At 47.3% G+C, this 11800-nt stretch overlaps 1 protein-coding gene across 4 annotated transcripts; it reads left to right on the top strand.

The window, feature by feature from the left end:
• The first annotated feature begins 7551 nt into the window (after nt 1–7551).
• Nucleotides 7552–9921, top strand: LOC126992008 (uncharacterized). 4 transcript variants are annotated; one of them, XM_050850678.1, is made up of 3 exons: nt 7552–8406; nt 8686–8907; nt 9124–9921. In XM_050850678.1, the coding sequence occupies exons 1-3, from the start codon at nt 7813–7815 to the stop codon at nt 9505–9507; spliced, it is 1200 nt and encodes a 399-aa protein (XP_050706635.1). In that variant the 5' UTR covers nt 7552–7812; the 3' UTR covers nt 9508–9921. The 4 variants fall into 4 exon arrangements, with proteins under 4 accessions (XP_050706635.1, XP_050706634.1, XP_050706636.1 ...); XM_050850677.1 differs by having other exon boundaries at nt 9016–9920; XM_050850679.1 differs by having other exon boundaries at nt 7553–8406; nt 8686–8796; nt 9016–9918.
• Nucleotides 9922–11800: the final 1879 nt, after the last annotated feature.

The following is an 11800-nucleotide window of genomic DNA, read 5'->3' as shown; positions in this document are numbered from 1 at the left end:
CTACTCTCCGAGATGTGTAAATACATCTATACTGCAGGGAAGTGGGTAGGCATAGATATTAGAACACACAATGACACACACACACACACACACACACACACACACACACCGTCAGCTGTAAACAGACACACACACAGTGCTGCAGGGATGGGTCAGTAAGGCTGCACGGCACGTATTCTTAACGCATCGGCGCCTCGGTTCGCCTGTTTAAAAGCCTCTCGTAGAAGTTTCAGGGTTTTCACGGACTGTCTCGTGATCCCGGTGACAGTCATACACGACCTCTGCACCCTCAACGGGACACCCCCGTGAAAACCCAGTTAATCTTCTCTGTGGGCTTGGAAAATAGTCTTAATCTGAGCCGAGACGTTTAGGAATATGGAACGAACTCACTTCAACCTCGTTTACAGTCTCTCTGTAGATTAGGTAACGCACACACCAGCGGCTTTGAAACAGGCGTAAAATTAGCTACGTATAGTGATTGTAAGGCTCGTTTATATGTCTATAATGCTCTCTCTCTCTCTCTCTCTCTCTCTCTCTCTCTCTCTCTCTCTCTCTCTCTCTCTCTCTCTCTCTCTCTCTCTCTCTCTCTCTCTCTCTCTCTCTCTCTCTCTCTCACACCTTCTCCACGCTGGGCTTAGTGAACGTAAGGAGGAACGGCTTGCAATTTTCCTACCTAAGTCTGTCAATGGCGAGCGCGAGATATTCATTCACTTCCTCTGTTGTGTTCTTGCCGCTTTGGGAGTCGCTGAGACCCAACCTGCGAAGGGGAAGGTGAAGTATTGCATGGGAGGGCGAGGCTGTCATCGGGGAGTTCCAGGCTAAGGACACACGGGCACCTGATAGAAAGGGGGAAGGTGAAGTATTGCATGGGAGGGCGAGGCTGTCATCGGGGAGTTCCGGGCTAAGGACACACGGGCACTTGCTTAAGCAAGAACAATAACTTGTAACATATATATTTATGTTGCAACTTGGGGGCAGACAATGAAAGCGGCGGACAATGAGGAAAGAAACACTCGTCGTTGTCCGTCTGTTTACCTGTCTGTTTTTTTTCTTACCAAAAAACCTAAAAATCTGATGAATATATTTACCAGTTCCACATGGGTGGACATCCCAAACGTTTACACAGCTCCCTCCACACACACGTGACTGTGCGCCAAGTGCCGGAGGCGGTGACAGTGAAAACGTGTAAGAAAGTATTAAGGGTTATGATTATTTTCCAGTTATCATTCCTCCATTTTTCGCACTTTTTGAAAAAAAATACGTTCATCAGAAATATAAAAAAAAGAATCTGGATAGAAACTGTAAAACTTAATCTGTTGTTTGCTCAGCACGTAAAGGAAAATTGAGCTGCTTCTCCGTCACAGATTTACGTAAAAGGTAATTAGTACGTACCACGCACACAAACACTCACACACACAAAAAAACTTCCTTTCTGTGTGTGTGTGTGTGTGTGTATGTGCTTTCCTCATCACATCTGATAATGAAGACGTTGAGGATTGTTTCGACACAGCCACTCAGCGCGGCCGGTCAGCTTAGAGAGAAAGGCGGCGACTCTCTCCTCACTCTTCATAAATAAAAGCGGATCAGCAAAGTTTGCTTCTCCCGCGACGCCGCCGATGAACAACTCTGCGGGGGGTCCTACCTGCCCGCCGCACCCCGCCAAGCTCCCACCTTGCCCCCCCTGCTCCCGCCCCCCACACCCATCGCGGTGGTCAGAAGGTCAAAGGGACTGACAGGAGTGTTATGTAAACCTTTCCCATTTTTTTTCATAAAGACAGTTGTCCTAGGATAATGTGTGCTGGAAAAAAGGTCTGTCAAAGATAAATCCGTGGAACTCAGTATTCAAGTATTATTCATTGGTGAAAGTTGTTAGTGACAGACTGGTAGGCATCTGGGCATACAGACAGACGAACAACGGACAGATACACACAACTAGAGACAAAGACATGAAAGAACACACACACACACACACACACACACACACACACACACACACACACACTCTCTCTCTCTCTCTCTCTCTCTCTCTCTCTCTCTCTCTCTCTCTCTCTCTCTCTCTCTCTCTCTCTCTCTCTCTCTCTCTCTCTCTCTCTCTCTCTCTCTCTCTCTCTCTCTCTCTCTCTCTCTCTCTCTCAAAAGAAGCTGACAATTTTAAACCCCCGGTTGACCAGGCGTTTCAAATGAAGTATTTATGGAGAAACTACTCACTGCCCGTAACTCTTGGACGCTTCTTCACACACAGCCTTCTCCAAGGTATGCGATAAATACATTACTGCGAGAAATGTTTTCACCGTAACTCGTGTGGCTTTCCTTCATTCCTTGATTGCGGGGAAAGTTCAGGAAAGTATAGAATTATGTAACCATCACCGTCACAGCTCGCCGCCCTTTCCTCTCCCCGCTGAAAGCTTGAGAAATGTGATGTGGTCGCCTCATCCCAAACGCCAAATAAAATAACGGCAACTTTTTGAAGCCTTCCTTTAGTAGGCGCCAGACGTAAAGAATTCGACGGGAAGTGTCGACTGGATTCGGCGGTCAGTAAGGAATTCTAAGGATTATTTATATTTTTTCTTACCGGTGAAGAGGTATGGATTAAGTCGGGAGGTTGCAACTCCCGGGGATCTGCTTAATAAAATCAACCTTTCATTGAGGGAAGTCGACCTCGGTAGGTAGATAAGGTTAAGCTGACAGTAAGGTTGTGGCTTAATGTCAGACTTCTCTGTGTGCCGCGGATTATAGGCGAGATAAGTGGAGTAATCACCCACGGCCGCCTCCTGCCTCCTTGCTCGTCGAATGATCAAGGGGCAGGAACCTCTAAGGCGATGGCAGATGTATTGTTAGACTTAGAAAAGAGTCAGAGTTCAGTGCGAACCTTGTGTAACCTGTTAGTGAGAGGGGAAAGGGGTCTGAAGGAAGGAAGGAAGATTTGATAAAACTAAAGAGTGGAATTTGATTGGAATAAACTTACATGACTCAGCACTGGAAACTTCATTGGCTAACTATGATGAAGTTTTCGTAAGTGCTGGTGAGACCCCGTTAATTACTGCTTGGTGGAATTTCACGGTCGGGAGGTGAGGTTGGCTCGCCCTACAAGTAACGCTGAAATAATGAGTTTCTTTGAAGTCGGCCGCACACCGGAGCAGTTTGTTCACGAACTGCATAATAATATGTAAACTTTTCCCCAGTAAAAATGATGTGTTATCTTTTGTGTTGTAATATTAACTTAAACGCACATGGGTGGTTTTCATCCCCCCCCCCCCCCCTAAGCATTCTTCTCTGTTTTCCCGGTATTTTATCTCTATAGACCTACTTGGTACTTTGGGAGACCACTAATAAATAAACACTTATAAGCATCTAACAGATAATTCTTTCCGTTGCAGGAGCCAAGATGGCGGCGAGCCCTTGCCGTGGTGCAGGGCGTGGCGTCCAAGGGGTACTGGCTGCTCCTGCTGCTTCTCTTGCTGCTGCTGCCGCCACCACAGGCCGCCGCCGCCGGGCCCCCCGCGGAGAGCCAAGGTGAGTCTCCGCCCGTCACGCCAGAGGAGGTGCCGGCCGTGGAAGTCTTGGGGCAGGAGGAGTATAGTTACAATACCAGCAGCGTCCAGGGCGACTCTCCGCTCCTGCCTGACGACGCCGACGATTTCCTTCCGCCCATCATATCAACGGAGGCGCCCTTGGAGAACCCGAGTCCGCCAGGTGAGGTGCGGCTGCCTGGCCCGCCCGCTGCTGCCTGCTGTCTCGCCGCACGGCCTCCACTAACACCTGACTCGGGCGGCGCTGGGGATGCGGGTGGTGGTTGTATTAATGGTTGTTGTTGTTGTTGTTGTTGTTGTTGTTTGTGGTGGTGGTGGTGGTGGAGGTGGTACTATATAGTGCTGGTAATGGTATTGTTGTTGGTACTAATATTGGTAATGATATTCCTGTTGATATCAGTGGTGCTGATGGTGGTAAGATTAATATTGTCATTGGTATTGGAATTTTATGATTTATGGAGGTAGTGATGATAGTGATGGTGGAAGTATTTTGTGTGATAGTTGGTGGTGGTGGTCATGTTGCCGCTACTGCTTGTGGTGTGGGCGGGTGACAGGGCTGTTGCTAAACTATAAAGGAATAGATAGAATATTCTTAATTATTTTGAATGGCAACTATTCGCAAATAAATCTTGATAAGTAAGAAAAAATAACCGTGTTCAAGTTTTATTTCATGCACAATGCGTGGATAACATGCCTTGGGTTCTTTATACATTAGTTATTTCCCAGTGTGTCGCGTAGGTACTCTTTCCTTCCATATCTGTTCCCTTTATCCCGTGTCCGTCCATTGCGATTTCTTAATTTTAGTTGCCTTTCTGCCTACTACACCCCTGGATTGTTACTAATGAGACCAGAAGACATCCAATACCTACTTGCTCTATTATTATTATTATTATTACTATTATCATCATCATCGTATATAGTAGTAGTATTTCAAGTATGCCTATGCCTCTCCATGTTATACTCAGTCTTTCATCGCTAAATACAAAGTTCTCATTTACATTTATAGTTTTTCACCTTCTTTGAATTCCACATATAGTACTTTACACCCAATTACTTTTTTTGCTGTGCACATTTGCGTCAAATTATTACTAACAGTGGACATCAGATTGTTGGATCATTATTACAGTAAATATGAGATTTATGGATAATATTTTGAGGTTTTCATCATCAAGTAAAGAGCTTCGTGGAAAGTTGATATCATAGGAATAAGGTCTGGAAACACGTAGTTGGAACTTGGAGTATGGGCGTTGTGCTGAGTTTTTCCGTGGCTATGGTCTAAGAGTCTACAGGAACTGTCAAAGGGAAATCAAGAATGAGCTCGGGAGGCAGCATGAGCCACGAATAGATGGCGTCACTATAAACACTTGCCTGCGCCGCGGTGGGCTCGAGCCGACTACCAGGCCCCCAAAGAAAGCATGCCGGCAACATAGGCCTATATGTTAAAAAAATATATATATAAATAAAGGTAGTAGCAATAGTTTTTTTTTTTTTTTTTTTTTTTACAACAAAGGAGGCAGCTCAAGGGCACACAAAAAAAGAAAACAATAATAAAAAAAAAGCCCGCTACTCGCTGCTCCTAAAAAAGAAACAAAAGAGGTGGCCGAAGGCAAAATCAAATACGGGAGGAGAGGTGTCCTGATACCCTCCTCTTGAAAGAGTTCAAGTCGTAGGCAGGAGGAGATACAGATAAAGGAAGATTGTTCCAGAGTTTACCAGCGTGAGGGATGAAAGAGTGAAGATGCTGGTTAACTCTTGCATAAGGGGTTTGGACAGTATAGGGATGAGCATGAGTAGAAAGTCGAGTGCAGCGGGGCCGCGGGAGGGGGGGAGGCATGCAGTTAGCAAGTTCAGAAGAGCAGTCAGCGAGGAAATATCGATAGAAGATAGAAAGAGAGGCAACATTGCGGCGGAATTTAAGAGGTAGAAGACTATCAGTATGAGGAGGAGAGCTGATGAGACGAAGAGCCTTAGCCTCCACTCTGTCCAGAAGAGCTGTGTGAGTGGAGCCCCCCCACACATGAGATGCATACTCCATACGAGGGCGGACAAGGCCCCTGTATATGGACAGCAACTGTGCAGGAGAGAATAACTGGCGGAGACGGTACAGAACGCCCAGCCTCGAGGAAGCTGATTTAGTAAGAGATGAGATATGAGGTTTCCAGTTGAGATTTTGAGTTAAGGATAGACCGAGGATGTTTAGTGTTGAGGAAGGTGATAGCTGGGTGTTGTCAAAGAATAGGGGATAGTTGTTTGGAAGATTGTGTCGAGTGGATAGGTGGAGAAACTGTGTTTTTGAGGCGTTGAAGGACACCAGGCTCTTCTTGCCCCAATCGGAAATAATAGTAAGGGCTGAGGCTAAGCGTTCTGCAGCCTCCAGCCTTGAGTCGTTAAGTTCCTGAAGGGTGGGTCTTCTATTAAAAGAAGTTGAATAATGCAGAGTGGAATCATCGGCGTAGGAATGGATAGGAGAGTTCGTTTTGGAAAGATCATCATCAATGAACAACAGAAAAAGAGTGGGAGATAGGACAGAACCCTGTGGGACACATCTGTTAATAGATTTAGGGGAAGAACAGTGACCGTCTACCACGGCAGAAATAGAACGGTCAGAAAGGAAACTGGAGATAAACATGGAAACGCAGGCAACAGAAAGCCTATTGGCTCATTACGAGGTTGCCCGCTTTGGTGATTTAATCTGCTCGACAGCCTGGGGCCTGGGGAGCAGATGAAAGCACCTCGACATTGAGGAGCAGATGAAAGCGCCTCGATATTGAGGAGCAGATGAAAGCAACTCAATATTCAGTTTACTCCCGACGCAGCGAAGTGACGGTCGATTCTATATTTGAAGGAGTTGATAGTATTCGCATTTACTACTTCTGAAGGAAGATTGTTCCAGTGACGGATGACTCGGTTTGAAAAGAAACTCCTTCCGATGTCTGTGTTACATCGACTAGACTGAATGGGTAAACCGTTATTTCTAGTTCTTAGGTTGGTTTGCAATTCAAAGAAATTGGAGTAATCGACGTTATTGAATTTTTTTAGATACTTGAAGACTTGAATCATATCTCCTCGTAGGCGTCTTTTCTCTAATGTAAAGAGATTGAGTCGCTTGAGTCGTTCCTCGTACGGTTGAGCCCTTAAGGAAAGCAAAGATTTGTGCCAGACCCTATCAAAAGCTTTTGATATGTCCAGCGCAATAGCAAAAGTTTCACCGAAACGGCTAAGAGAGGATGACCAAGAGTCAGTTAAGAAGACTAGGAGATCACCAGTAGAACGCCCCTTGCGGAACCCATACTGGCGATCAGATAGAAGGTCAGAAGTGGAAAGGTGCTTTTGAATCTTCCGGTTAAGGATTGATTCAAAGCTTTAGATAGACAAGAAAGTAAAGCAATAGGACGGTAGTTTGAGGGATTGGAGCGGTCACCCTTCTTAGGTACAGGCTGTATGAAGGCATAGTTCCAGCAAGAAGGAAAGGTAGATGTTGACAGGCAGAGGCGAAAGAGTTTGACCAGGCAGGGTGACAGCACGGAGGCACAGTTTTTAAGGACAATAGGAGGCACTCCATCAGGTCCATAAGCCTTCTGAGGATTGAGGCCAGAGAGGGCATAGAAAACATCATTTTCAAGAATCTTTATAACAGGCATAAAGGAGTAGTAGTAGTAGTAGTAGTAGTAGTAGTAGTAGTAGTAGTTTTCTTGTACTGTTTTCCAATATATTTAAAAAGGTGTAATGTACAATATGACCGTAACTGGTGAATAAAGGCACGCGTGCCGTAAAAAGGGTTGCCCTTAACGTCTAAATTTGCATTCCCTGGAAAGGCGGACGATGCGAGTAGACTTCATTAAAGTTTATAGATGGGTGACGGCCTTTGATGAGGGTCTGCTCGTAAAAGGGCATGCACTCTTAGCCATGGGTCGTTAGATCAATATAGATTGGTTAAACATGGAGGCAGGAATTGGTTTGCTAATAGAATGGTAGTCGAATGGAAGAGGCTTGGCAGTCGTGCATGTGGTGAATTTCACTGTGATAGGCACACTATTATTAATAGGTAAGGTAAATTCATTAATAGGATAATAGTTTTATTGTAAAGGTTTTCATTGATAAGATAAGAAATACAGCTGGAGCTCCTCCCCTGAAGGTGTAATAAGAGCGACGGTCACTGAAGGGTGTCTCGCTCCCCGGGAGTGTGGCTCACGATGTGGCTCGCGCCTGCGCCGGGGGTCACTGGTGACTGTGTTACCAGGCTGCTTAGTGAAGCAAGACAATTTACACAACGACACCACAGATGGCCGTGACGTCCAGGAAGGCATCAGTCTCTACGGACCAGTCATCACTGGTCATCATCTCGAAGGCTGCCCATGCATCATCAGCCTCTTCGGTGATGGCGGCCACCAATTCGGCGGATGGGCATGGATCATCAGCCTCTTCGGTGATGGCAGCCACCAATTCTGCGGATGGGCATGGATCATCAGCCTCTTCGGTGATGGCGACCACCAATTCGGCGGATGCCCATGGATTATCAGCCTCATCAGACGAGTCATCACGGGTCGTCACTTCCAAGAGTGTCCATGGATCATCAGCCTCATCAGACGAGTCATCACGTGTCGTCACTTCCAAGAGTGCCCATGGATCATCAGCCTCATCAGACGAGTCATCACGGGTCGTCACTTCAAAGAGTGCCCATGGATCATCAGCCTCATCGGTGATGGCGGTCACCAATTCGGCGGATGCCCATGGATCATCAGCCTCCACGGACCAGCCATCACGGGTCATTGTTTCAAAGGCTGCCCATGAATCATCAGCCTCCACGGACCAGTCATCACGGGTCATTGCTTCAAAGGCTGCCCATGAATCATCAGCCTCGACCATAGCAGCGGAAGTCACCAAGTCTGGGGATGCCCATGAATCATCAGCCTCCACGGACCAGTCATCACGGGTCATTGCTTCAAAGGCTGCCCATGAATCATCAGCCTCCACGGACCAGTCATCACGGGTCATTGCTTCAAAGGCTGCCCATGAATCATCAGCCTCGACCATAGCAGCGGAAGTCACCAAGTCTGGGGATGCCCATGAATCATCAGCCTCCACGGACCAGTCATCACGGGTCATTGCTTCAAAGGCTGCCCATGAATCATCAGCCTCGACCATAGCAGCGGAGGTCACCAAGTCTGGGGCTGCCCATGAATCATCAGCCTCCACGGACCAGTCATCACGGGTCATTGCTTCAAAGGCTGCCCATGAATCATCAGCCTCGACCATAGCAGCGGAGGTCACCAAGTCTGGGGCTGCCCATGAAACATCAGCCTCCACGGACCAGTCATCACGGGTCATTGCTTCAAAGGCTGCCCATGAATCATCAGCCTCGACCATAGCAGCGGAGGTCACCAAGTCTGGGGCTGCCCATGAAACATCAGCCTCCACGGACCAGTCATCATGGGTCGTCACTTCAAAGGCTGCCCATGCATCAGCCTCGACCATAGCAGCGGAGGTCACCAAGTCTGGGGCTGCCCATGAAACATCAGCCTCCACGGACCAGTCATCATGGGTTGTCACTTCAAAGGCTGCCCATGCATCAGCCTCGACCATAGCAGCGGAGGTCACCAAGTCTGGGGCTGCCCATGAATCATCAGCCTCCACGGACCAGTCATCATGGGTCGTCACTTCAAAGGCTGCCCATGCATCAGCCTCATCGGTCCTGGCCACTCCGTCAGTGGCCGCACGCGGTGCAGGGCTCACCGCCCGGACGGGCTCGCCACACCGCCTCCCGTTGCACCGGAGGCTGGTGAAGGCGGACCCGTCGTCACAGAAGAGAGAGAAGTGGAGGCCGCTGATGTTGTCCAGCAGCCAGGCCAGCGGCATGGAAGAGGTGAAGACTGGCTTCCTAAGCGAGGCGCATTGCACCCTGACGGCCGCGTTCCCGTCTTTCTTGCACAGCTTCGCCAAGGGCACACGCAGCTCACCCTCGGCGTGGCAGCCTTGAATCCCTGCGACGCAAGACCAGCCTTCCACGTGGAGCTTGACGGAGGCGACCGTACGCCTCCTCTTCAGGCAGCAGGTGGAGTCCTTGCACGAGAGCTTGATGGAGTCCACCAGGGAGGAGCCTCGCTCCAGGGTTACCCACACGTTGAATTTCTGTCGAGATGCAGAGTTTCCCATCGTTGCTTCGATGTGATATAAAAAATATCCGTATATCGAGGAAATCAGTGTTAGGTAATAAAAGGAGGTGCTATGTCCATGAAGACCGACTGGCCTCCAGCAAATTCTTTCTGCTGTAATCTTGCCTAGTCGGCTAAGTAGTGCAGTTCACGCGTCGGATGGCGGGTAACAGGGCTGCAGCAACACGCTTCTTCATGTTGTTTAATAATAATTAACAAAATAAAGGAAAATTCAAATTGTCTAGTGAGAGAGAGAGAGAGAGAGAGAGAGAGAGAGAGAGAGAGAGAGAGAGAGAGAGAGAGAGAGAGAGAGAGAGAGAGAGAGAGAGAGAGAGAGAGAGAGAGAGAGAGTAACAAAGAGGAAGAAGGGAACCACAGTAACAAATAAATGTAAGGAGACCGCAGTGCAAGTGGGAATAGGGATTATCGGTAGGTGGCAAAACGACCATCTCAGGGCGCCTCCAAGCACACACACACACACACACACACACACACACACACACACACACACACACACACACACACACACACACACACACACACACAGCCACATCTATGTGGTGGAGACTAGTCGTGATGAAGATAGTAGGTGTTTGGTGGTGGTGGTGGTGGTGGTATACTTAGGGAAAGGTCGTAAATTGCTGAACAGGTTTCCCCAAGGACGAAGGAGGATTTGCCGGTATAATGGCACAGATTTAGGGATACTTTGGCTATTATTTGAGCGTTGAGGTGCTTTTTGTCAGGCTGCTCGTGTTCCCCTTATTTTGAAAAGAAAATACAATAGATAATGATGCTAGGAAAAACAAGTATCGTCCAAGGTAACGTAAAGAATAGTTTGTTTGTTTTGTATCTTGAGTATGAGTAGTGAAAGGACCGGTGTTGAGTGCGCGATATTCAGGAGCTAAAGACTAGAAGTACAGTAGATGAGGAAGCCAGAAAAACAAGAATCGTCAAAGGTAATATAAGGAATAGTTTGTCTTTTCAATCTTAAACGAGGAGTGCAAGGACTGGTGTTGATTTGCGCGATACTTCGGCGCTGAAGATTAAAAGCTTAGTCTATGATGACGGTAAGTAGATGATGATCCTCCACAGCAACAATGAATTCAGTTTATCATTTTTTTTTTTTTTACAGCAGAGGAGTCAGTTCAAGGGCATAAAAAAAAGTAAACAAATGTGAAAAAAAAGCCTGCTACTCACTGCCCGCTACTCACTACTACTATACTGTAATTGAAGAATGCTAGGACTGGTGTTGACTGGTGTAAAGTGCGTCGAAGCGTGGTAATTTAGGGTTACGTGGAGGGCAAATCTGAGTACCTGTTTTAGTTTCCCTGTAACACTCATCGCTAATTGTCTTGATTTAACTTGTTGCTCATGACGAAATTGAGGAGTCTTACCTAATTAAGCATGAAATCGCATTAAAAATCTCCCGGTGAAGTGGCAACCTGTCGTCAAGCATGAGGCTCATACTACGTCAGTACAGTGTTCCCGACTAATCAAGCAAACAGGTAAGTAGCTTGAACATAAATCTGTTAAGAACGTCATGTAAATATTTGGGAAGCGGCAACAAAAACTAGCCGCAAGGGTGCTCAAGAGGAGGGCGGGGAGGGAGAGTGGTATGGGTGGTAAGAGAGGTAGAGTGGCTCCGAAACCCGGCAAGAACCCCAACTGAAAATGTATGTCCCGTTTACTGATGCTCCCCCACAAGGCCGGCTGCCGCACCTGAGTTATGGAACAATAATATCTGCGACCACTCAATCACATCACACACCTGGACTCGACAAAAAGCTCAGTTTCTGATATGACTATAATGACCAGATTTATCTTTTTTACGAACCCCACAACAGACCCCTCAGCAACACTCACTGGAATGGTAAATATGTCCCCTGCTGCGATTCATTGCGGGAGGATGTCGACGAAAGTATATCCAAGATGGCTAACCTCACTGCATTGCGCTAAATACTCCATCATGTGCGAATATTGCTTTCAGTTACCTTGCATTTTATCAGTAAAGTAAATTAAGCATGGCAAGCTGAGAGCAGGACCCCGCGGCTTAACGGATCCATGGTTAGTGAACAATGTGAACGCGTCGAAACAGCAAGCAACGGCTACTGCTGTGTC

The sequence above is a fragment of the Eriocheir sinensis genome, unplaced genomic scaffold, assembly GCF_024679095.1.
Source record: "Eriocheir sinensis breed Jianghai 21 unplaced genomic scaffold, ASM2467909v1 Scaffold384, whole genome shotgun sequence".
Taxonomy (NCBI): Eukaryota; Metazoa; Arthropoda; class Malacostraca; order Decapoda; family Varunidae; genus Eriocheir; species Eriocheir sinensis.
This window is presented reverse-complemented; position numbering and strand designations above follow the sequence as displayed.

What these genes read in the sequence shown, in the direction of transcription:
- LOC126992008 (XM_050850677.1), top strand. Translation starts at nt 7,813, where the DNA reads ATGGCCGTGACGTCCAGGAAGGCATCAGTCTCTACGGACCAGTCATCA. An exon ending in CCTCGACCATAGCAGCGGAA is followed by an intron (nt 8,407 to 8,685) that starts GTCACCAAGTCT and finishes ATAGCAGCGGAG; the next exon opens with GTCACCAAGTCTGGGGCTGC. An exon ending in CCTCGACCATAGCAGCGGAG is followed by an intron (nt 8,908 to 9,015) that starts GTCACCAAGTCT and finishes ATAGCAGCGGAG; the next exon opens with GTCACCAAGTCTGGGGCTGC.